General features: G+C 38.6%; 1 protein-coding gene across 1 annotated transcript in view; it reads right to left on the minus strand.

The window, feature by feature from the left end:
• The window catches only part of LOC136872759 (uncharacterized), a 196,065-nt gene that overhangs the window by 32,188 nt on the left and 136,488 nt on the right, over positions 1-27,389 (minus strand). The window contains exons 4-5 of the mRNA XM_067146589.2: positions 2,720-2,876; positions 1,141-1,321 (exon numbers count right to left, since the gene is read on the minus strand). Of these exons, the coding sequence (XP_067002690.1) occupies positions 1,141-1,321; positions 2,720-2,876 (338 nt within the window). The remainder of the gene's footprint in view (positions 1-1,140; positions 1,322-2,719; positions 2,877-27,389) is intronic.

Consider the following 27,389-nt stretch of genomic DNA (forward strand, 5'->3'; position numbering starts at 1 on the left):
TTGCTATACGTAACTCCTTAATATCTATATTATGCTAGGTTAAACACTCTAATTTGTAACAAGGAAAACCTTGTAAGTCAAAAATATAAAATCTCTGAGCGATGAGTTGTTTCAAATTCCATAGTGGCTATTAATCTATAAATCGTAAATGCCAGTTCTTATACGATCTTAAAATTGAGGAATAAATTTGAATACAGTCCTTTAACATTTTAACATTAAAGGACTGTATTCAACTTTATTCCTCAATTTTAAGATCGTATAAGAACTGACATTTACGATTTATCTCTTGGCACAGGCCAGAGTAAAGTGTAGCTTTCACCGAAGTCCCAGTCTCATCCAGGGCTGTGACAATATGGAAGCTGCTGGGGTATGGGTGGTGCTGAGTAATGACATTCAGAGCACGACTAGTGCATCTGAGTGTTATGAAAGGTGTTGCTCATAGGGTCAGTCGAGCTGCAATAGCACTTTCTGACCCAGTGAGGAAAGCAATGGCAAAGTACCTCACTCCTTGTCTTGCCTAGTACGCCTCAATTTGGTGCTGCCATTGGTTTTTGCGGTTTCCTTACAACCGCATAACTTTTGGTGGTGGTATTTGAGGATCCAACCAGCCTCTGGGCTGATGACCTAACAGACAGACAGATTAATAAGCCACTACGGAATTTGAAACAACTCATCACTCAGAGATTTTATATTTTTGACTTACAAGGTTTTTCTTGTTACAAATTAGAGTTTTTAACCTAGCATAATATAGATATTAAGGAGTTATGTATAGCAATAGGTTGTTGTTGTTGTTCATGTTTATATCGCCAAGTTTTTTCATTTAATATGCAGCTGATGATGGTGTCTAGAGGAACACAAACTAGTTCTGTAATGAAATTTATGTTGTAAGAAAACCATCCAACAACATTGTATTTTGTATTGAAAAAGGTGGAACTTGTTAGATTTTTAATTCAATTGTCACAACAGCATTACATATAAAGTTCCTTTTAACTCTTCTGTAAGTATGGGTACTCAAGATACAAATACGACTGAAGAAATAATAATATATAAATATGAGTCAGTTTATCTCAATGTCTAACTCAAAGGTAAACTTGGTTTAATCTTGCAGAGATTAACTTAGTAACATACACATTATATTACCTTATCAATAAAGGTACAACCATGGAGGCCTGTGATTTGGCAGCGGCGCACATCGGGCACCTTGAAATATGTGTGCAAGAGGAGGTTGAAGCTGAATGTAAGGTCCTTGCTGGGATTATATACACCAATATTGAAATGAAGTTCTTTCTCACGTAGTATCAGCCGGTAGGTAAGACGGAATCTACAAGAAAAGAAAAAAATCACAAAAACATGAAGTGTGTCTCATAGGAAGAAAAATCCATTTAATACGTATTTACAAACAAAGCTCAAACCATAGCTGATGCTGGCGATCTTTGACCTTTAGTCTACTAATTTTATGCCTATCCATGGTAGAAAAGGCATGCATGCTTAGTTCACCCAGAAGGATGTGGGTTAGATTACTCAGCTGGAATTTGAAAAGAAAAATAAATAAATAATAGAAATGACATTTCCACTTCTTTAGAGGCACATGGTCCTGAGACTTAGTCTCCAACAAAAATAAGGACAGGGTTCATTCTTGGGGTAAACTCAACTGGGCATAGAGCTAACAATTCTTTCCTACTCACAGCCAATGTTACAGATAATGGAAGCCTATAATACCTTCCACTCCACCAAAAGCTTTCATTACACCCATATCTATTAGGTGTATTAAGGGTGTTATATTACGTAGCAAAATGTTCAACTCAACGTGTGTATTAAGGGTGTTATATTACGTAGCAAAATGTTCAACTGAACGCTGATAAGGAAATCTTTGTTAGGGTGCCACACAATTGTCCTGTCATTCTGTTGTCCTGCTGACCAATTCTATTCATATTCTTTCTCTCATAGCTCATAGAATTCCTTTCAAATCCCAACCTTGAAGCTTCAAACATTCTTCCTGCTAAGGTCAGTTTCCAGAGAATTCTGGGTTTTACTTTGTTCTATTTATATACAGCTCTTGTAGAGCTTTATACATAGTTTTATGCAATTATGTAAAGAGAAAAGAGAGGGGATGGTGAAAGGAATCAATCTGAGTGAATAGTGTGGCTCGACATACTATGCTTCTCATAACACATTGCTACCAGCGAAGTCCAACATACAAATGGCTGGTTACTACTATTGCCTGTCCATGCCACATAAAGCTTGTTTAAACCAGCAGTCTTATAAATAACATGAAATAATGAGAAACTTAACATTAACGTTTGGTGGGATTAAGTTGTACATTAGTCATATTAACCAAAATATATCTACACATTTTTGGATCAGTTCTCGTACACTTGGTCTTAATAAATTACTGGTCCCTGTAACTGGTGATCCAATTATTTACAATTTCATGAGAAACCCACAAGAGAAGTTAAAGCAACATTCCTTACAGGAAATAACTTGGTAGAATACATAGAGCCTTCAGAAAGATATGCTAGTTAACAGCAGTACAAAACGTAAAGAATTTCACTTATTTTCTTGACACGGCCCCAGCCCAAAAAGCCTATATCATGTCTATAAGTATGGGCTGTGAAAGCATTAATGGTAACAAGATTTAAGGGACCGGTAATAGATAAAAGTCTGGGCAAGCCATAAGAAGTAAGCAAATGACTGTCATATTATATAAACATAGACTTACGGGAAGTTCCACATAGAGCGAGTAAATTCACTGTCCATAATAGAGAAAATAGCTTCGACATCGCCACTGGGTAGACGCTCCGGAGCCTTTTCCAAGTTCCAGCGAATGATACGAGCAAATCCATGTTGTGGTCCAAAGCTCCACTGCCCAAACTGTGCTGTAAAATTTAAGAAGAGGAGACATAAATACACTATAAATTAATAATACATATCAACAAGGTGACCAACTAAAGAAGCAGGTCTCTCAAATATCTGCACTTGTGTGATAGAGTGGAGTGCTACGTGAAATACTGTTTGTATACTGAATGCTCAGCCCAGAGGCTGGTTTGACCTCAGCAGCTCCACCATCAGCCATCATAAATGGCGCAGGCTTCACTGAAGAGGCGTACTAGGGAAAAGAGGAGTTAGGGAGTTTCCCGTTGCTTTCCTCATTGAGCCACAAGTTGCTTTTACATCTTAGTCTGCCAAGCCCACTGAATTGCCCTCATCAACCGACCCTATCAGCAACATTTTCACACCATTCATAACAGGGACTGGCTGCATAAGTAATAGCATTGCTAGCATCACTAATACCTCACCCACACCAGAAGACTACATCTTGCCAGCAAAGGCATGTGACATAATGAGAAAACATATTTTAAAAATCACAATATTTTGTAATAAAATACATATTACATAGGCAAGTGAGGGTTGCTTGGCAGACTATCACAATTAAAGAAAATAGTCATAAAATATTACACAGTCACAACTCTTGGTCCGACCAAGAAAGGTGCTAAAACAATATTCTGCAGAGACTGGAGTGTTATGAGACTTCTTTAGCTATATTTCTTGACCAGGTTAGCTGTTTCTCACATCAGACAGTTCTTCAGCTGAACTTATGGGACAGAGTAAATCTTGTTCCAACCCTCAGATCCTGGACAAGTCAGGAATTGAACCACAGCCCTCCTGGTACAAGACTGACTCACAGTAACAACATTCATCTATTATGGGCCAAAAATATTCATTATAGACTGTGATGCCTTTCAGCGTTCAGTCTGCAAGCCTCTGTTAGTTTAGTAAACACCTCCACAATCCTCTATTTGTAATAAGGACTGTGACCCCGTTTAGTTCCATAAATCTTATTCCTATATCATTAGAAGCAAAGTCTAATCATCTTCATCATCATCATCATCATCTTAGTCTCCCTCTACTCCTCTTACTCTCCATGACAGAGTCCATTATTCTCCTAGGTATCCTATCCTCCTCCATTCGCCTCACATGACCCCACCACCGAAGCCGGATGCATAAAGCTTTATCAACCGAGTTCAGCCCTAATTTAGACTTACCTCCTCATTCCGAGATTATGTGATCGTCGAAGCAACTTTGGATCAGCACAATAGACTCGTGTGACGTATGGCGACTGGCACCATCCTTTTGAAAGTACCCTTCACACAGTTCAATATCATCCAACTGCTCAACGAATTCACTGAAAATGCGTCGGTACACTTCGGTCTTCACTGTATCGTGGAAAGAAAATTGGACCCACGATTCTGCTGATTGTGCCTCACTTTCAATGGGTGCATAGATGTTTCTTTGAATGCCTTGTGGATTTTGTGCTGACCAAATGCGTGTTCTATGAGTTTACGTAACCGCTTCAAAGGCGAAACGATATCTCGTCTGTGCACCATGTAATGGAAAGTATGCAAGGATTTTGAACAATGGTCATCTGGAACCAACGAGAATATTCCACCCTTTTAGCCTTATCTGGCTCGAGCAGCTCATGAACAGACGTTACCCTGTAAGGCTTTAAACCGGTCTTCTTCACAGCTCTCGAAGACGTCGCGTATGAGTACCCGGTTTCATGCGATAGATGCCTTAAAGACTTACTGGGTGACCACTGTAGTCGCTCCTGAACGTCCACAGCAACCATCGAAAGTCGAGAGGAACGATGCTTGCCGGTTTCACTCACAAGATGTCGAGTTGTTTCCAACTTGTGTATCTAATTAATTTTAGATAATTAATTTAATTTATTTATGTCGCACCTACACAGACATTTAATTTATTTATGTCGCACCTACACAGACAAGTATTATGGCGACGATGGGATAGGAAAGGCCTAGGAGTGGGGAGGAAGCAGCCGTGGCCTTCATTAGTATAGCCCCAGCATTTGCCTGGTGTGAAAATGGGAAACCGACAGTGCCGACAGTGGAGTTCGAACCCACTATCTCCTGGATGCAAGCTCACAGCTGCGCGCCCCTCCGCACAGCCAACTAGCCCGGTCAACTTGTGTACCAACGCCAGTGTTGTGTTCCTGTCTGGACTATTGCGACACCAAATTCCGTCTGGTATGCCCTTTGTGTGGCTATGACTTTGTTATCCAATAGTTTTTAATAAGAAATGTATGTTGCTGAGTTTTATATGAATCGCCCTGTAAATTACTGGAAAGAAAACTCTCTCTAATTTAGCATTTTCAAACTATCTAAATAGAATCTCCTTGAATGCTGATGTTCTGACTGATATTTCAAATTGCATGTAAAAATCCTTGCACTTAGAAGGTATTTAAACTGAACTGCTTTAATATCATCACACTTAGTAAGTTTTAGAATGTCCTTTAGAAAACCGATGTTTGGTTTCCCCACTCTACTAGCAGGTGACCGTGGGCTCAACCTTTGTCACTGAAGATGAATTTCAATTTCAAAAGAAAATGTATTGTAGATAGGAGGTTTTAGAATTAGTGTTGCAATGCATATTATTCCCTATCCCAGCAGACCGAACATTAAGCAATCCACAAAATGAAAAGACTGTTGCTAGAGGTAGGTATAGAAATGGAAAACGGGTGTTAAATTTACCTGCGGTATAAAGTATGTCTTTTTAAAAAACTTTTCTTAAAAAAGTCGAAATGTAATTTACTATGCACAAAAATGTTTTGTTTATTATGATTTCAAGTGATATGTCACAGAATCTCAAATACCAACCAATCACTCATAAGGTCGTTGGTGTATAGAAAGCACCTGTAGGACTGAGATAAATTTGGCAAGAGTACCTATTTATGCCAGTGCCAGCGTTTCAATTGTGACACTGTTGCAAACGAATTGTGACTAGTGGATGTCAGCGCTGACACTGGAGCAATTTGGAGTGATGGAAAAAGTGCGTTTTGAAAAAGTTCCGGCAGATGCAAACTGTAGCCGATCAACAACTCAGAGGAAGGATCGGTATTTGTTGTTTTCAGCACGTCATAGGCCCACTGCTACTGCCATCTTGTTCTGCCAGGTTCTTCAGAGGGTCACAAGAGAAAATAAGTTGGAAATCAACTACACGATGAAGGACTGATATTTAAGGAAGCCTGTGCCAAAAGCTCCTCTTAAACAACATAAGGTAGCTCATCAGAGGTAGGTAACAACTCATAGTCAATGGCATTAGGAACAGTGGAAGCGTACGCTCTTTTCTGATGAGGTAACAATAACCTTTCACCCATTCAACAGGAGCATTAAAGTCTGGAAACGATCTCATCCAATCTCATCCGATGAGAGATGGAATGAGCCTTTTATCTCAAAGCGCCTTGAGCAGCAAGAGCATTCCATCATGTTTTTGGGTGGGATCATGTTTTGCCAACAAACGCCTCTTATCCACGGTAACAAGACTGGTGCGGTATACAAAGAAAACATCCTCCAACCTGTAATTACATGATGTGTTGCCACTGTAGCCAAGGGCTTTACACTAGTAGATGATAATACTCGTTCCCACCGAGCCAGAATGGTCAATCAGTTTCTTGAGATGCATGGCAAACAGTAAATGGTGTGGCCTACATATTCTACGGACATGAACTATGAGTAATAAGCATGGCATGAACTGAAGAAAGCAATTGCCCATTGTCCTAATCCTCCTGCTAATTTTCCGCGACTGATTGAAGCTGCTATCCAAGAGTGGAATAATCTGCACCAAAACAAGTTAGATTCTTTGATGCCAAATATGCGTCACTGTGTTCAAGCATGTTCAGGGCCTGAGATGACCATACACGGTATTGATCTGCTGTACAATGAATTTTAATTTTGTGTTCAAAATCCCACATTACCAACTTTAGCCTTGGTTGCATTTTTGTTGATTTTGCATAGCTTTATGCATGTTGTTTTTCTTCTTAATGTATAAAGTATGTAAACACACACAGCAAAATAAAAAGTTCACTAAACCAGCCGACGGTATTACGTCACGAGGCCTAGGGAGTCTTTCATTTTCACACACTGCATGGCCCTCGTCTTTCTTTCGCCGATGCCTTCTTTTTTCGAAGTGCCGGACCCTTCCATTTTTTTCATTCTGATGTTAATAGAGGATGGTTGCCCAGTTGTACTTTCTCGTAAAACAATAATAACCACCACAACCACACTCCACAGAAATCGAGTGTTAGGCCCCGGAGTTACATGATTACGAATGAGAAGTTCAAAATACTCTTATGACTTGTACGTGATAATAACACTAAAATAGTTCAATTTTGCAGTTAATGTTTACCTGTCTGATATTATTGTTAATGCCTTAAAGGGAATACACTGAAATATTATCAAATTCATTTTTACGTAGTATTCCCCGCCCGGCTACTCATTCCTTCCACTCGGCTGACGAAACTTTCTGTGGAGAACACTACTACTCATGATATTCATTTAGGTTTACATTGTCTGAAGACAAACTACTAGGAAAATGAGGACCTCATGACTGTTTAAATTATTCACATCAATTGGCAATATTAGAACAAGTGCGGTTTCTTATAAGGAAGTGAAGCATGGTCAAGTTTTACAGCAGTTTGTCATGTTTCTTATGGCATAAACTCGAAGGCCTATTACTGGTATGTCTAGTATAACAAAGTAATCATACTAGCATTGAAAATAGCAAACAAGAGGGTAATAATTAAAATACACATTAGTACAAGCACTGTGTAGAATGGTAACAGTGGAATTACATATTTACAAACATTGGTAAACAACACTTAAAAAATATTCCCAAGGAAATATGAAACATTACAGCCTCACCGTTCTTTAGTGAAGTGGCATATAATAAGACTTTTCATAGTATTAAAGTAAAAAATACTCCACAGGAATTGATATACTTTCAGACATATCTAAAAGTAATTACCAGTATATATAACGGAACGATTAACTTCTTTAACCATTCTGCAATTTTCCAAACTAAGGCAAAACAATTAGTGGAAGCTAACATGCCAGTTTTTATTGAACTACATTTCTCAAAAACACTATACACATATATTTACAAATGTGATTAAGTAGGCCTTCTTTATAACTTAATAATAATAATAATAATAATAATAATAATAATAATAATAATAATAATAATAATAATAATAATAATAATAATAGTATTTTGCAACATAGAGCCGTCTTCCCTGTTGAAGTTATTTGGGCACAGCTGTATGTCTATAGTGTAACCGTACAACAGGGTTACAGACTCCATTCTGTATTTATTATTATTATTATTATTATTATTATTATTATTATTATTAACCCTATTCATTAGATTTTATATTCTGTTTCTCATCATTTAGACTGTAATAATTAGGTATCACGGATATTATTGTATTTAATCATAGGTTAAGTGAAATTTATTTGTAATTATTCTGTATTGTAGTAAGTGAGATTTGTTGGTTTCATATTGTCATGCTGTGGCTTGTAACTTTGGCTAGATGAGCTGGCATAGTATTTTGCAATCGAGGCTATGTTTAGCTGTGCAAGGAGTTTTCCCGGTGACGCATTCGGCATAGTCATTCTTGGACCGCTTGGGTACGCTTAGACGACACATGACTGATGACATCAGTGCGTGGACACGTGATTGCGACCAAGTGTCAGTATTCGCCAGCTACTGTATGTGGAAGTGGAAGGGATGAACAGTGAGTGGGGAGATGAGTCGTCATCGCGAGGTGATATAAAGTCAAGGCGACGGTGGGGAGAGGGATTCTGTTCTTACTCAGTTCATAAGCAGTTGATATCGTGCAGAGCATATGTAACAGTCAGATGTATCAAATGGAAGAAGTGGTCTTAGTGTGATGGTCAGAGCGAAGAGTTGTGTTTGAAGAGGTAATCATCGAGGAAGTCTACAAGTGGTGCTTGTATCCGAGCAGAGACGGGTACTATGCTGATAAAGAAACATCATCTTCTTGTGAGGATGGACTTCACAAGATGTTTCAATAATATTTTCCAATTATTTAAAATATATTGAGTGGACGTAATTACATTGGAGCTCCCTACACGCGTACATGGTATGTAGGCCAACTCCTTGTGACATAAGAAGATTACAGCAGACGGCTCCCGACTTCAGCTCACAGGTTTTCCCAAGAATTTTCAAGTTCAACAGCGGTGTATGCAGACAACAGGTAATTAAAGCATCAGACATGTTATGCATTCATAACATGAAGAAGAGTGTAATCAGCGGCGATATCACATCTCACTTCAAGTTCATGCCAATAGCTTTTTTTGTTTAGATTAAATTTTCCTTTTCTTTGTACCGCAAATCTCACAATATATTTCTTTAGTTAAATTAAAAGACGTCAATGATTGTTCATTGTGACGTAAATTATAGTCATAAACTCAGTTTTATTTTAATTATAATAAGTGATTCCAGTTCCATGTACAATCCTCAATTGTGGAAATGCAACCGTAATTTAATATTGTCCTGATCCATATCCCTGTATATTGCCAGATATGTGAGTTTATCACCTCACGCCTTGAGATAATTGATATAAGAGGTATGCTCTACCGAATTTTGTTGTTTTTATTAAAAAAGCAACTGGCGCTCAAACAAATGTTATGTATATTATGTGAAGGAGATGTAAGTATAAGAGTAGTGGTCAGAGTAGCAACAACGTGTCGCCAGCAACGTGGGACTCGAAAGGTTCAGAAAAAGTGTTTCTGAATGGCAATATATATGGATCAGTTCTTTTAATGAGTACGCACATGTTAAATTCACCGAGTAATGTTAGGAAGGTCATTTTGTTGAAGTTTGTATTTAAGGGGTTATGTCAGAATATTGGAATCTTTACTAAAAAAGCCAAAATTAAAACCAAGTAAAACATAACATTAAACAAACTTACATTTCTCAACAAACTTAAATCCAAATTACCATAAATTCTATACACATTAAATAATCCCACCAATAAAGGTAAGGGGAAATAGCTTTGAGATCGCGAAAAATTAGTAGGAAACCGAAGATGGACAAGGATAGCAATATGCAGTCAGGTGATGAGGCTGAGGTTATTGTGTCCAAGGAAATCCAAGGTGGTAACATAAATAGGAAGTTGGTGACTAAGGTGGGACCTACTGAAAGTCAGAAAATAGTAGAAACTGAGGAAAACGCTGTCACGCAAGATCAAAGTAAAGGGGTGATTGACCTGGGTTTATTTAATTTGCTGATGTCCAAAATGGCTGAGCAGAATAATATTATTAGTGAGAAAATTGAATCTCAGAATAATATTATGAGTGAGAAAATTGAAACGGTTATTAGTGAGAAAATTGAATCTCAGAATAATATTATGAGTGAGAAAATTGAAACGGTTATTAGTGAGAAAATTGAATCTCAGAATAATATTATGAGTGAGAAAATTGAAACGGTTATTAGTGAGAAAATTGAATCTCAAAATAATATTATGAGTGAGAAAATTGAAGCGGTCATTAGTGAGAAAATTGAAGCTCAGGGTATTAGTATTAATAAGAAGATCGATGATGTTAGTAATAAGATAGATCATAAGGTGTTAGAAATAAGTAAGCAAATTAATAATTTAGAAAGTAAGGTAAATAGGGAGTGTAGTGACATCAGAGCTGAGATGGAATTGGGTCGGAGCAATCTCCATACGGAAATAGAGCAAGTTAGTGAGACATGCATCAAACAAGGGCATAAGATTGATGAATTAAGTGCCAAGATCGAGTCTAATAAAGGAGAAATCAATGAGTTAGTAGAAGAAAGGTTTGAAAAGATAACCAATACAGTGGGGCAAGAAACTAGGAAATGTATTAGTAGGGTAGAACATGTGGAAAGAAAACTTGGAGAAGTAGGTGATCTAGAGAGTGAACAAAAATCATTATCACAGAAGGTGAGAGAATCGGAAGAAAAATTACAGGAGAAGCTAAGAAAAATTGAAGAAAAGGCTGAGGAAACATTGGAAGAAAAATTTCTGAGTTGCCAGAGAGTACTCCAGAAAGAAGTGCGTGATAGTAGAAATGTACGTGAAATAATTGTAAATAATGGTTTAATCACTAGAGATCATGATTTACCTAAGTTTTCTGGGAAAGAATTTAACCCGATGGAATTTATGAGAGTAGTAGAGAAGAAATTTTCTGTTCAATTAAGAGACAATATTATTAGCTGGGAAACTGTATTGGAGATCTTATCTAATGCTTTCGTAGGAGAGACTAAGTCTTGGTTTCAAGTATATAAAAGCTCGATGTCTAGTCTAACTGAATTTAAGGAGAAATTCGTGGCTAAATTTTGGAGTGAAGGTGTTCAGAGTAGAGAGAGAGAGAGAGTAATGTTTGGCAGGTATAATTCTAACGAGGGTGTTAGAATGACTGAATACTTTTTGGCTCATGTTTTGGTGTGGAGAAATTTAGAATGTATTGGACCTGAGGCTGATATAGTTAGACTTATGGCTAAGCACTATCCCGATAGAATAAGAGAAGCTGTTTGTATGCAAAGAGTGGAGACTATTAAGGAAATGGAGATTTTGTTGGAAAGTTTTGATGCTTTAGGTAGTAGCTTGAATAATAATAGGACACTAAATAGGAATGTAGAAGGAAGGGGTAACCAATCTAATAATCAGGACAGGACTATGAATAATCGTAACTACAGAAGAGAATATCAGGAGAGACCTAATAATAATTTCCACAGGGAGAGAAATTATCAGAATAGTTCGGAAAATTTCAGGACTGGGAGGCGTGATTATGGTAATCAACCAGAAGCTGGGAGGCGAGAGAATACAGGCCATAATAATAATAATAATGACGCTAGAGGAAATAGGCAACAGGGGAGGCCGACTGAGGTGTGTAACCAACAAGTCGTAACCGAACCTAGTACTTTAAACGCGCAACGGACTGTATAAACAGGTCACTGAGACAGTCCGTAAATGGTGAGTTCACATATAAGGCAGATAAGTATGTTAATGTCGATCAGCCTATAGTTGTAAGTGAACATGATTGTGACCTAAGTAGCAATAATTCAAATGTTTTAAGTGACGACTTAATCGTAGACAATAAATTTTATAAGTGTAATTTAAATTTAGATATAAGGCAAGATTTGTTAAGTGATCTTATATTATGTAATGAGGATAATTTAAGTAGTGTTACTGTTACACCGACGATTGAACTGCTGATATGGGGCAGAAAAGTTCAGATTTTGTTGGACTCTGGTAGTGAGAAGTCATGTGTTAATTCCAAGCTGTATGAGGAAGTTTTGAGAGAGAAGTATGAGGTAGCGGAAATTCCAGTGAGGAATACGTTCATCGTAACAGCTGTTGGAAACAAGTCTCAAAGAGTGAATAAACAAATAGCTGTCCCCATTAGCATAAGTGGAGAATGTATTTTCCAACCATGCTTAGTTGTGCCTAATTTAGTTTATGCCGTTATTTTAGGTACCGACTGGTTAACGTGTCACAAGGCTAAATTAAATTTTGATCTGTGTAATGTCAATCTTATTTGGGGAAAGAGTAGCAGGGAAGTCAGTTTACCATATGATGTTTTGTCAGAAATTAGTGCGAATAAAGTGTGTTCTAGTACGGAAGGATCTTGTGAAATTCCTAATATTAGGAAAAATATAGATGTCTGCCATGTGTCCATACAGAGAGATTCTAGAGATGAATTGTATGAGACAGTGGAGAAATGTAATTTAGCGGAAAGTCAGAAGGACGAATTGTGTGAATTATTGATATCACATAGTGATGTTTTTAGCGATCGGCCTGGTATAACACATCTTTACGAACACAAATTTAATGTTATTGATAACTCAACTTTTGTAGGACCGAAATATCCCATTCCGTTAAAATACGCTAGCGCTGTTGAAGAGCAGATTGACATTATGCTAGATTATAATATAATTGAACCATCATGTAGTCCTAATTTAAATCCACTTGTTATTATACCTAAGAAGGATAACACGGTAAGACTGTGCATTGATGGCAGATTAATGAATATGAGGATAGAAGCCGATCAGCAAAGGGCGGAGACGGTAGAGGAACTTATTCAACGTTTTGAAGGTAGAAAATGGTTTTCTACTTTTGATTTGTCGTCATCTTTCTGGCAGATTCCACTTAGAGAAAGTGACCGTCCACTTACGGCCTTTGCATACAAGAATTGCTTGTATCAGTTCGCCAGGGTGCCCTTCGGGACCCGTACTTCTTCTGCAGCATTAGTTAGAGCCATGAATAAAGTATTAGGGAGAGATACGGATAGTTTTGTGACCATGTACATCGATGACATTGTTATAGCATCCCACACGTTTGAGGAACACATGAAACACTTACAGATTGTTCTACATAAAATCAGGGAAGGGGGATTTACATTAAAACTGAGTAAATCGACATTGTGTTCACAACAGATCACATTTTTGGGACACACTGTATCTGAACAGGGGGTTAAACCGGAACAGACGAGATTAGACAAGATAAACAACACTCCTACTCCACGTAATGTTAAGCAATTGAAATCTTTCCTGGGAATGTGTAATTACTTTCGACGTTTTGTGGGTAAATATTCTGCGCTGTTAGAGCCGTTTCGTGAGCTATTGAAAGGAGGTGCGAAGTGGAAGTGGAGGAAAGAACATGATGAGGCTTTCCAGAAGTTGAAGGATGGATTTAATGAAGCTGTTATGTTGAGATATCCTATGTCAGATCGTGAATTTATTCTCATGACTGATGGTTCAGAGAAGGGAGTTGCTGGATGTTTATGTCAGAGAGATGATAACGGCAATTTAGGCATAGTTTCCTTGGCAAGTCGTGGGCTCAGTATGGCAGAAAAGAGATATACGATCACTGAGATTGAATTTCTTGCAATCATGTATTCATTAAGTAAGTTTAGAATGTATGTTTTAGGTAATAAATTCGAGATATGGACTGACCATCAGGCTTTGGTATTCTTAAATACTTATAAATTAACTAGTAATCGTATGACTCGTTGGATTTTAGCCATAAGTGAATATGATTTTAAGATACGTCATATTAAAGGGAAAGATAATGTTATGGCTGACTTTCTCAGCAGGTATCTCCCTAAGGAGGAAAATACTGTCTCTTTAGAGGTGAAAGAAGGTATTTTGATTTGTGTTGGCTCGATGACTGATAATACTGCAGAAAGAGATAGACTTCGTTATCTGTTGTCCGAGCAGGAAAGAGAAGAAGAGTTGGCGGGACTGTTGACCTCGCTTAGAGATAAGGAACCAGGTACTGTTCTAGTGAACGGTAAATTTACGTATAAGTTATGTAATGGTTTTCTCACTCGGAAATGTTATTCTGGGAAGTTCAATGTATGTGTACCTAAAGCCCTGCAAGAGGATATGATTTGGTTTTATCATAAGGAGCTGGGTCATTTTGGAGCAAATAAGGTCTTATATGCTATTCAGGGTAACTTTGTGTGGAGGAATATGGGAAGGCACGTGAGGAAAATACTCGCTACGTGTGATCTCTGCCAACGCTCTAAGCACCCGACTAGACTTCTAGAGGGGCCCAGGCAGGCTATTATTGTTGACAGACCCGGGAAGCTTATTAGTGTTGATCTGTTTGGACCGTTAGTTAAATCCAGATATGGTTACCAATTTGTTTTTGTCTTGATTGATGCCTTCAGCAAATATGTCAAGATGTACCCATTGAGGAAAGCTACTGGGAGGGGTTGTCTCAAACAGGTCGTGGACAGATATATTCCTGAGTTCGGATGTCCCCTCAGAATATTATCTGATCATGGCAGCCAGTTTATTTCGAAGATCTGGAATACCAAACTAAATGAACTGGGGATCAAAACTATATTTTCATCGGTACGTTGCCCGCAAAGCAATATGGTTGAAAGAACGATGCGTGAAATAGGACGTATATTTAGGGCATATGTGCATGACAAACACAACTCGTGGTTTTCACAGTTGGGTAATGTCGAACGTTGGTGTAACATCACGTTGCACGAGTCCACTGGATTTACGCCCTATGAAATTCATCACGGCAGGAAGCCTACTGATGAAATTGCGAGTATGTTAGGTTTGGACTTGGGAGAGGAGAAAACTAAGGATTTTTATATCCAGCTGGCTAGGGAGAATTTAAAGAAAGCAGGAGATAAACGTATTCGCCAGCAGAAAAAGACTAAATTGGATGAATTTGAACTTGGTGACAAGGTTTTACTCAGAGTGCCACTTCCGTCATCAGCAGAAGCTGGTCAATTTTCTAAGTTTTTCTTGTTATATCAGGGTTACTTCACCGTAGTGAAACGGATTGGGAAATGTGCTTATTCATTAGAAGACAAGGAAGGAAATATCGTAGGCACATACAATATAAGAAATCTTAAGAAATATATCATGTGAGTTTGTTGATTAAGTTTCATTATTATGTTAATTCACCATGTTTTATGAAGCTGGCATTGCGAACAGGACTTCAGTGAAATTAGCGTGTGATGTGATAATAAGTGAAGCACGGCAGTGCAATAAACTCCAGTGCTTGGAGACAGTGTATATAATGAAATGTCTTCGAGAATTACTTTTGAACACTCAATGAACGTTTGAAACGACAGAAGTGAGAAAGAAATGTAATCTGTATGTAAATAATACTGTATAATCAAAGTGAAAATGATAATTGATAAATGTTTTATATGTGTAACAACGAACATCCAGATGGATGATACTATGTACCAAATTTGTAAAGGGCATTTTTATACATGTATCTATGGTGTACTCGATTTCAGGTGATTGTGTAGATATTTCATGAATCAATCGATTCATTTAATCGATTATTTCATGAGGGAGGCGTTCTGTAACCGTACAACAGGGTTACAGACTCCATTCTGTATTTATTATTATTATTATTATTATTATTATTATTATTATTATTATTATTAACCCTATTCATTAGATTTTATATTCTGTTTCTCATCATTTAGACTGTAATAATTAGGTATCACGGATATTATTGTATTTAATCATAGGTTAAGTGAAATTTATTTGTAATTATTCTGTATTGTAGTAAGTGAGATTTGTTGGTTTCATATTGTCATGCTGTGGCTTGTAACTTTGGCTAGATGAGCTGGCATAGTATTTTGCAATCGAGGCTATGTTTAGCTGTGCAAGGAGTTTTCCCGGTGACGCATTCGGCATAGTCATTCTTGGACCGCTTGGGTACGCTTAGACGACACATGACTGATGACATCAGTGCGTGGACACGTGATTGCGACCAAGTGTCAGTATTCGCCAGCTACTGTATGTGGAAGTGGAAGGGATGAACAGTGAGTGGGGAGATGAGTCGTCATCGCGAGGTGATATAAAGTCAAGGCGACGGTGGGGAGAGGGATTCTGTTCTTACTCAGTTCATAAGCAGTTGATATCGTGCAGAGCATATGTAACAGTCAGATGTATCAAATGGAAGAAGTGGTCTTAGTGTGATGGTCAGAGCGAAGAGTTGTGTTTGAAGAGGTAATCATCGAGGAAGTCTACAAGTGGTGCTTGTATCCGAGCAGAGACGGGTACTATGCTGATAAAGAAACATCATCTTCTTGTGAGGATGGACTTCACAAGATGTTTCAATAATATTTTCCAATTATTTAAAATATATTGAGTGGACGTAATTACATTGGAGCTCCCTACACGCGTACATGGTATGTAGGCCAACTCCTTGTGACATAAGAAGATTACAGCAGACGGCTCCCGACTTCAGCTCACAGGTTTTCCCAAGAATTTTCAAGTTCAACAGCGGTGTATGCAGACAACAGGTAATTAAAGCATCAGACATGTTATGCATTCATAACATGAAGAAGAGTGTAATCAGCGGCGATATCACATCTCACTTCAAGTTCATGCCAATAGCTTTTTTTGTTTAGATTAAATTTTCCTTTTCTTTGTACCGCAAATCTCACAATATATTTCTTTAGTTAAATTAAAAGACGTCAATGATTGTTCATTGTGACGTAAATTATAGTCATAAACTCAGTTTTATTTTAATTATAATAAGTGATTCCAGTTCCATGTACAATCCTCAATTGTGGAAATGCAACCGTAATTTAATATTGTCCTGATCCATATCCCTGTATATTGCCAGATATGTGAGTTTATCACCTCACGCCTTGAGATAATTGATATAAGAGGTATGCTCTACCGAATTTTGTTGTTTTTATTAAAAAAGCAACTGGCGCTCAAACAAATGTTATGTATATTATGTGAAGGAGATGTAAGTATAAGAGTAGTGGTCAGAGTAGCAACAATAGCTTCCCTCATAAGTCGATCATAACAGCCGTTTACAGGCGCGATGGTCCTCGCCTGGTCAAAGAGGATTTGATGATCTATACTGTAGTAGTGTTCTGCTATGGCAGACAGGCTTACAACATTTTCTGGGGAAGATGAGATTGACTTCTTCACTGACCTGACGTGTTCTTTCACCCTGATGCTTATTACCCTTTCTATCATGCCAATACATGTCTCCTGTGTAACGGTTCAAATCTCGTTACAAGATATCTGTATTTTATTTTTATTATTAATGTTCAATTCAATTCTGCAAAGATTATCGCTTGCGTGATTGTATTTAATTTATTGTGTATATATATATATATATGTGTGTGTGTGTGTGTGTGTGTGTGTGTGTGTGTGTGAATATTAGCATTTAACCATGGAAAGTAAGACTTGCTACATCTATACTAATATTAAAAAGAGGAAAAATTTGTTTGTTTGTAACGAATAGACTCAAAAACTAGTGAACCGATTTTAAAAATTTCTTCACCTATAGAAAGCTACATTGCCAGTGAGTAACATGGGCTGTATTTTTTCAAAACAATTCGAGGTGGGGAGCACGGGGGGGGGGAGATATAAAAATAATAGGCCAATATACGCAAAATATCGAATTTGCCGTATTAGGACGAGACAAAGCTCAATTTAATCCTCTTGACGCAAAGAACAAAACTCGGTATGCCCTACGGGCCCGAAAACCATGTTTTAAGGCCCTAAAACCAATCGTTACGGAGATATTGGCACCACACTACCCCTGCTCTAGGAATCGGATAAAAGAAACGAACTGCCGCAACCATGGCAACATCAGCTCCAGGATTCTAGAGCAGCGAGATTATGTATGTACGTTGGAGCATAGCTGTCAACCAAAATTGGTGCAAATAAGACTTAATATCTGGAAAAAATATACTGTTGTGTAAGGCACTCATAGGATTCCTTTGGGCGGGATGGAAGGGGGGTGAAGTATAAAAATCTTATCTTACTATATATAAAAATGGATGTGTGTGTGTGTGTAAATGACACATCTCCTCCTAAACCACTGGAGCAATTTCAATCCAACTTGGTACACGTGTTACTTACTATCGGGAGACGAGCACTGTGGGCGTAAGCCATCCCTAGCGCCCTTAAGGGAGGGGGCCAGGGGGTTAGTTATAAAAATAATCGAGAATAGTGTCGAATTCATAGTTTTTGGGGTCGCTGAGTTGAAAAGTAATACTCCAGATTTTTTTAAAGTCTAAGTTCAGCCCCCTTTTAGGTGGGGAGCGAAGGGGGGGGGGGTGAAATATAGAAATAATTAAAAACAGTTTCCAATCCATAGATTTCAGGGTCTCTGATATGAATAGTAATACTCCTGATTATTTGCAAGTCCAAGTGAGGGGTGAAGGGGGTGAGATATAAAAATAATCGAAAAACTATATATAAAAATCCTATCTTCTTCTTCTTCTTCTTCTTCCTATATATAAAATGGATGTAGGTGTGTGCGCGTGTGTGTGTGTGTGTGTGTGTGGGTGTGTAAATGACATCTACTAAACCACTGGAGCAATTTCACCAAACTTGGTACACTTATCAATTAGTATCAGGAGACAAACCGCGTGGGGGTAAGACACCCCTGGCACCCTTATGGGCAGCGGGCGAGGGGGGTGGTATAAAAATAATCTAGAATATTATCGAATGGATAGTTTTCGTGGTCGCTGAAATGAATGGTGACAATCCAGATTTTTTAAAGTTCATGTTCAGCCCCCTTTGGGGCGTGGATGAGGGGGGGGAGTGAGATATAAAAATAATCGAAAACAGGGTAGAATCTACAGTTTTCTGGATCACTGAAATGAATGGTGACAATCCAGATTTTTTATCTCTTAGGGGTGGGGGGCGAGAGGGGGACAGTCTCATTGACAGCTGAAATCCTGTACATCGTATCTATAGTGCGACGGCTAAATACATATAGTTATCACTTATTAATTCTTGACAGGATCAAATACTTCCCAGTCGATTCGAACTTCCATAAGGACGAAGTTTTACTCGAAAATTAAATAATCTAAAACTTGAAATCAAACACATCTAACTAATTCTAAAACTACATAATATATTGTAACATATCAATCTGGAAGTCAAAAAGGAATTCTATAAAAATTCATATCACAGATAACTAACTGGTCATGCAAATCTTAAAGGTAAATATTCAGAAACTATCCGGGCAACGCCGGGTACTACAGCTAGTAATATCATATATGGATATGCTTTGTAATAAGTTTTGACATTGCAACGCACATGTTGCAATACTGCTAGCGTAACTGCCGAGTAATTGCTCTGTCATCGTGCGCATTTAGCGGTGAGCTCACTTTGTGGAGATACCTACTGAGTGCCCCAGGCAATTTCACCATTGTATGTAACATTTGGAGCAAGGTGGGAGTATATCATAGTTATTTCTGGAGATTGCGTAGGTTTGTCAACTAATGTCTATATAAGTTGGCTGTATATTGTAGCGTCAGTCATTAGTCAAACGTATGGGGAACAGTGAAGCAGTCAAAATGGATGGTAAACAGTGAGTGAGTCAATTGGAAGGAGAGACCCCAGTCGGTCAGTTGGTTGAAGAGACTGACGAAAAGGTACTGATTATTATAGTAGTCAGTCATCTGGATGGAGAAGAAGCAGTCACATGGATACTTAGTCGTCAGTGAAACAAAAAGGATACTTCACCAAATTCGGCTTGATACATCTACAGCGAACACCAACTCAAAGGAATACGTCGTAATTACACTCAAAGTGTTGAAGGTACAATCAAGTGAACCAGTGAGGGATAAATTTCGTGTATAATTGTTAAATGTCCGGTCAAGAGGAATTCAAATTAATGCCTAGTTTCTTTCAGTTGCAATGTCGTACTTTTATATTCTCATCTGTATTATCGCAGCAGTTCTTACTATTTTTATTGAAATTATTTCAAGAATATATTTTGTTCTATCAAATTAATTTATCGTTTTATTTCAAGAGTAGAATTACATAACCTCAAATTTAATGGGGAAACAAAACGACAATCTCCTTTTCCCAGAACTTATGTTATGTTGTCAAAAGTAAGCTTATTACCCCACACCCTAGAGATATTCAAGATTCTCATTCTCTTATTGCTGCACTTAGTTGTAGCTGGCGCCCATCAAATAACGTATGTGTAAGTAATGAGGTAAGAACTAAGTGTGAGTACAAGGTCCGACGATTGTGTATTTTATTTAATGAATATTAATTTTCATATTTTTCAATTTAAATGTAGTTTTATGTTTATAAAGTTAGTAAGTGAGCTAAGAACAATTACACCAGATGTACAGCCTTCTTTTCTTCATGGACGCTGTTAGTTTTCTCCACAGAAGTACATACGTAACACCATTAGAGAACAGAGCGACGCACTCCAGAAGCTGTCGGCAGAGGGCGATGAGTCAGTAACTTCCCTCCTGAGCACCACAGCACAGCGCGACGATCCCCGAGTCCAGTTAGTAGCGGGCCGTGAAAAATGTGGTCGTGATTCGCTGAACCGACTTCCACGATCCTTGAAGCATTATGCTTATTGTCAGCAGTACTCCTTCAAATGCTTTGCCCTGATGAAAGCCAATGAAACTTGCCTGAAAGCTCGGCTTTTTGTTAAAGACTTGCTAATATATATGTGGATTTAATCCAGAAATAACAATATTTATTTAATAACTTATATTCTAGTTTCTGACTGTTAATAAGCAAGATAAAATAGTGTTGCTCAAGGATCTATACTCAGTCCAAGAAAAACAAAACGCAAAGTATTCTCCGTACAGGCCATGAAGGCCCTTGGGAGGGGTGGAAGGTAAAGGCATCCACTATCCGCAACCTCGGCGCTTGGTAGGGTAGAGTGGTTAGCTCTACGCCCGGCCGCCTTTGTCCCCAGGAATTAACCTGGTACTCATTTTTGGTGTAGGCTGAGTGAACGTCAGGGCAATGTTAACGTGCACCTCTGGAAGTGGAAATCTCGTTTCTCAAATATTTGACTTCCCGACGGGGAATCGAACAAACGTCCTTCCGGGTAAACAGAGCACGCCTTTACCGCCTCGGCCAGGCAGCCCCTCTATACACAGTCCACTATTCTAAATTGCACTGAAACAGATCTTCTCGACAATGATAAAGAATTTAGTGACATTTACTACTTACGCCACTTAGGCCACCTGCATACCAACGACATTTCATTTTACTCTAATAGATGCCAGAGAAACTAAAACTCTATTGAGTGACCTATGTCCGAGTTTGAATTCATTTTATTGGGTAAACAGCAAGATCTTTTAAATCTATCATATGAGACAGAGGTCTAAAAGGATTTCCCATGCCCTTCAGCGACGTATACTGGTCTGTAGGTCTGGGCTACCACTTAGCCTAGTAATACACAAAACATTAAATTACGTGTTTTAAATCGTATCTATTTATACGAGTGTCGAGTCATAAGTCATGGCAACTATTTATTTTCTCACGAACAGGAGACAACACGGAAAATCTAAGATATGCATTTGGAAGTATAGAGCATGTACTTATGCATAGTGCCTGAAGACAAATTCTGACTTCAGGAGATTCTCGTAGGAAAGTGACATAACACAGGCCATTGGTAAACATTGTTTTATTATGGTATAGATAGCAAATACACAAGACTACGTACAAAGGACAGGTCTCCACTGGTTACAGACCTTCGAAATAATCACCCAAGGTTTCCACTGTGCGTTGCCAGCGGTGGGGCAGGCGCTCAATACCATTCGTTGCATGTGGATCGCTAACGTGACACCTCTCTCCGAAATGCTGTTACGATGTCCTCTTTGTTAGCAAACCGTTGTCCACTTAATGGCTTCTTGACTTTGGGGATTAGATCATAGTCACATGGGCTCAGATCAGGCGAATAAGGCGGGTCTGAAAGAACCTCCCATCCCCTCCGTTGTAAGCGACGCTGAACGATGGCTGCTGTGTGAGCTGTCGCGTTATCATGTAGGATTATGGCGTTGTCCAAAAGATCTGGATGTTTGGTTCGCACTGCACTGATCGATCACCATTATCCGTACATCTTTGTCCATGGACACTGGACGGCCTGGGTGAGGCAAATCGGCAGTTGATACTCTGTCCCGTTTGAACGTCTCCACCCACCTCACCACTGTTCTATAGGGCATAGCATGCACACCTAATGCTTCCCGCAACTCTGCATGGCATTGGCGTGCATTTCTGCCGCGGAGAACTGCTATTTTAATATACGATCGTTGCTCCTGCTTGCTGACTTCCATTTTGTGACGCTCAACTCTCACACTGAACTTAGGGGCATGCTTAGACCCACACTGTTGTTTACATACACCATCTAGTGGCATCATACGCAAGTACATACTGTACGTTTCCAAATGCATATCTTAGATTTTCCGTGTTGTCTCCTGTTCGCGAGAAAAAAAAAAGAAAAAAAACGTTGCCACGACTTATGACTCGACCTACGTATGTGAAGTCGAGACGTCTGGTATGGGATGAAAATTCTTTGATGATGTAGTCACTGAAATTGTAGTCGGGTCGCTTGCGAAGTTACTGAAAAAAAAAAGAGGGTTTTTTAAACCGTATCTATTTATATCTGAAGTCGAGACGTCTGGTTTGGGATGACAATTCTTTGATGATGTAGTCATTGAAGTTGTAGTCGGGCCGCTTGCGAAGTTTTTGAAAAAAAAAAAAGGCTTTTCAGTTGACATTAATAACAAACCGCATAAACGTTTTTGTGTCTGCGTTGAACGGCAGTATGACTTTATCCTCTTTCAGCGCAGAAAATGTTCTATACATCCTGCGGTTGTTAGTATTGTGAAATTTTACTGTTGATAATTTTAGTACTTCAGGAATCACTTGGTTTAGTTTGTTTTGTTTTATGGCGGAAAGAATTTCATGGACTGGTTTTTGTTGTTGTGAGAAATCGTTTACGTAGAAAAATTTCACAATTTTTTTTTTTTTTTTTTTTTTTTTTTTGCAAGAGCATTATACTGGTCAGTGTGCAGAGTATGCTGTTTATCTAGTTGTAGATCTATTCCTATATTACCAACGTTTACAAAGTTCATGCTACTGCAAATGTGAGCCTCCGATTTATCGTATTTTTAAACTGCCGAGCGAAAAGAGTTCATATTTTCACGACTATCTTCACAACGCAATAGCATGGCCAGCAACACAGTTTAGACAGCTTAGAACTACCAGACAACCAATTCCATCTAACATTATGTACTCTGGTGATGTGGAATGACGTGTATACTCACGCTGTTTTCCTTCACATCGGCACGCTACTGCAGTTCAGGCGTAGGCCTTGTCATATTCATAATTGGAGTTTTGTTACTGTATAGACGGTAGCCTCCGTGGCTCAGACGGCAGCGTAGAGCATTATACTGGTCAGTGTGCAGAGTATGCTGTTTATCTAGTTGTAGATCTATTCCTATATTACCAACGTTTACAAAGTTCATGCTACTGCAAATGTGAGCCTCCGATTTATCGTATTTTTAAACTGCCGAGCGAAAAGAGTTCATATTTTCACGACTATCTTCACAACGCAATAGCATGGCCAGCAACACAGTTTAGACAGCTTAGAACTACCAGACAACCAATTCCATCTAACATTATGTACTCTGGTGATGTGGAATGACGTGTATACTCACGCTGTTTTCCTTCACATCGGCACGCTACTGCAGTTCAGGCGTAGGCCTTGTCATATTCATAATTGGAGTTTTGTTACTGTATAGACGGTAGCCTCCGTGGCTCAGACGGCAGCGTACCGTTCTCTCACCGCTGGGTTCCGTGGTTAAAATCCCGGTCACACCATGTGAGGTTTGTGCTGGACAAAGCGGAGGCGGTACAAGTTTTTCTCTGGGTACTCCGGTTTTCCGTCATATTTCATTCGAGCAACATTCTCCAATGTCATTTCATTTCATCTGTCATTCATTAATCATTGCCCGAGAGGAGTGCGACAGGCTTCGGCAGTCGGCACAATTCCTATCCTCGCCGCTATATGGGGGCTTCATTCATTCCATTCCTGACCCGGTCGAATGACTGGAAACAGGCTGTGGATTTTCTTTTCTTTTTTCACTGTATGGACGACGGCTGAAAGAAACTTTTGACAAACTCTCTGTTATACATTTAAAGCCCCCACAGGTATTTGTTCCATCATCTTCTCACAAAACCAAAGCTGGCTCAGTTAAAACAGGACGCTATAAGTAAAATTATACAATTCTTCAACATACAGACACTTAAACAAATTATAAATCGAAAATAGTACAACTTCTAAAACATATCTATGTGCGCGATACTGTATAGTATTTATTTTAGGCTATTTGTTGTTTTAAACGCTTGTAACTATATAAGAAACCGCTAGCTGTAGCGGCAACTGGCTTGCTTTCAGTGCTGAGCCTGCGCTGAACGAGTGTGGCACAGTGGATAATTTCTAGCATCCAGCCGGCCAAAAATGATATTTTCAACCCTTGTCTTTGGTGCGCATTTTCTGTTAGTCGTGTTTATAAGACTCTTGGGTACAGTAATTAAGTAATGAAAAGTCGCGCTGTCTGATTATCTAATCTCACCGAAGGCCTAAAGTGGCTCTCCTCCGTTAGGGCATCATAATCTGGCGAGGAGAGCGCGCAGTTATTATTATGTGAGGGCCCAGTAAAGACGTCAGAAGTAAATATTTCTCTAGCTTGCAATGTGATTATATTAGATAAAGGTATGCATTTTATACAGCATGTAACATTTTCTGAAAATGACTATATTGTTGTCCGGAATATGCACTTAAAATTCAGGTACAGGATGTGCAAGCGCTATCTAATTATACAAATGTGAGCTGATTTTCAAAAAGGATTGCCTTTGATTTCCGCAATGAAAGCCTTTTGGAAGAGTTGTCTATACTTTAATGAATAGAAAACTGTGACTTTTTGCTGCGACCAGGCGCGACCATGAGAGTAATTAATTTTTTTCAGAAGCCATGTACTCTGTAACCCGGAGGTCGGTTTTCGAGCTGTTGAGGAACAGCAGGGAATATAAGCGGAACGATGAAATTGCGAATCTTGTGAATGAACATTTAGGCTTTAAGGATTGTTTCGAGGATATATCCCAGTCAATAAGAAAATCTGTCAGTATTTTGTGTGCTAAAATTCGATCACGCTGGACAAAATATAGTAGAAAAAGGGACAAATTGTTGAAGTACAAGAAAAGTTGGTTCGAGCAGAGAATGAGCCTTGCAGAAGGACGTGTATCACAACAATGTCAAGATGAGCCTGTCAGTACTATAGCTCATTCCATGTTAAGAAAACAGTATTACTCTTATGACAACAGCGTTGCCATATCGAAGGGCTCCGCTCAACGCCATCACGGGAAAACGGCGGCACATAAATTTGTGAAATTCAGTATGTAAGTTCAAGACAAAAGGCTGAAGAAACTAAGCTACAAGTTATTTTTATGAACTAAAGGGGACGTGGGGTTTACAGGGGCCACTTTTGGTTTGTACAGAATCAGACGTAAACTACGGCACATAAGAAAGCACTGAAATATAAGGCAAATTGCGAGAGAAAATAGACAAATAATTCTATGGGCTCGAGAGGCGGGGGTGTATTTAATTGCATTTAATAAATTTATCCAGACAAAAGCTAGAAGACAGACGCAATAAATATATAAATACTGCAGATGACTACAAAAGTTCACAGTATTAATGTTAAAGAAATAAATCACACACGTAGGCTTTTCGCATAACTCCCATTCAACACAATACGTTTACGCACTGATTTAAAGCCTAAAATACACATGCAATAAATAAATACTGTAGATGACTTCACTACAGAAGTTCAGGGAGGAAACACGTCTATTGGTTGATATCCGAATTAACGTGCTGGCAATACCAATGATAGAAACCGCTAGAAGATTATTCAGAGAGGCTTCCACTTCTGCAGATATTACTGGAGTAGATATAAATTTAATAAACCATCTACGTGCCATCGTAGAAACTCTTTCATGTGGGTATGCCATTGAGAAGTGACATTTGGCATGTACGCAAAGGAAACTATACAATTGCGCTTAAATACAAATCGTACTACATGCCTGTAACTTTGCACAAACTCTTTGGTCATGGAGAAGAGGTAATTAGGCACTGTATTATACCTATTGGACAACTCTCCGAGGAAGCCCATGAGACCAGGAATAAAGATAATAGGAAACCTTCCAGAAAGACACAAATACTCGAGCCCTTATATTACCAGCTTAGGGAAATCAAGGAGGAAGTTGATTCCGCTTTCACGAGAAGTGCTCAACTTACTGTCTGAGCCTCCTGTATCTAGTTCTGCCGAAGGAGATAATGGCAGTGACTATAGCGATACTGATGTAACTGCATCTAATGAATAAATTGTTTGGCAAGTACATGTATTCCAGTATCTGTTTTTAAACATTCTAAACAGCATGTCCCACTATTAACATTATTTAATTTCTTAAAGCTATAACGAAAAATGATTAAAATTACAAAGATTACTAATTCTATTCCTGGCGTAGTAATTTGTTCTTTGTACTTGATTGACCACACACTTAATTATCTCCAACAATAGCAATTACATACTAAGTTTTATGTAAATCGGTCCATTAGTTTCCGAGATACGATTTTTGGCCGGCTAGATTCCTGAAATTACGCACTGTGTGTTGGTAAGGAGAGAGCTGTAGAGGGGCGTAAGGCTGCCGCTCTCCGGTCGCGGTTTCTACAGCGTTGTCGCGTTCACTAACCACTAGCCATCATTTCTTTCGATACAGAAGAATGTGCATGAATGTCACGATTGTTTGAATGCTGTGTTGAAACTGCAATAAAAGTATTACTTATATTTAATGTAATTTTCTTTGATTACCGCCGGTAGCCCCGGTAGCTCGTAAAATACGCCCCTGATGCCCTTTAAAAATGTGATTACTCTGCTAGATTTAAACCGATTATCTAGAGCTTTGCAGGCTGACACTCTACTACTGAGTAATAATAATAATAATAATAATAATAATAATAATAATAATAATAATAATAATAATAATAATGTTATTTGCTTTACGTCCCACTAACTACTTTTATGGTTTTCGGAGACGCCGAGGTGCTGGAATTTTGTGCCGCAGTTCTTTTAGGCGCCAATAAATCTACCGACACAAGGCTGACGTATTTGAGCACCTTCAAATACCACACCGGATTGAGGCAGGATCGAACCTGCCAAGATGGGGTCAGAAGGCCAGCGGCACAACCGTCTGAG

The sequence above is a fragment of the Anabrus simplex genome, chromosome 4 (assembly GCF_040414725.1).
Source record: "Anabrus simplex isolate iqAnaSimp1 chromosome 4, ASM4041472v1, whole genome shotgun sequence".
In the NCBI taxonomy this organism is placed as follows: Eukaryota; Metazoa; Arthropoda; class Insecta; order Orthoptera; family Tettigoniidae; genus Anabrus; species Anabrus simplex.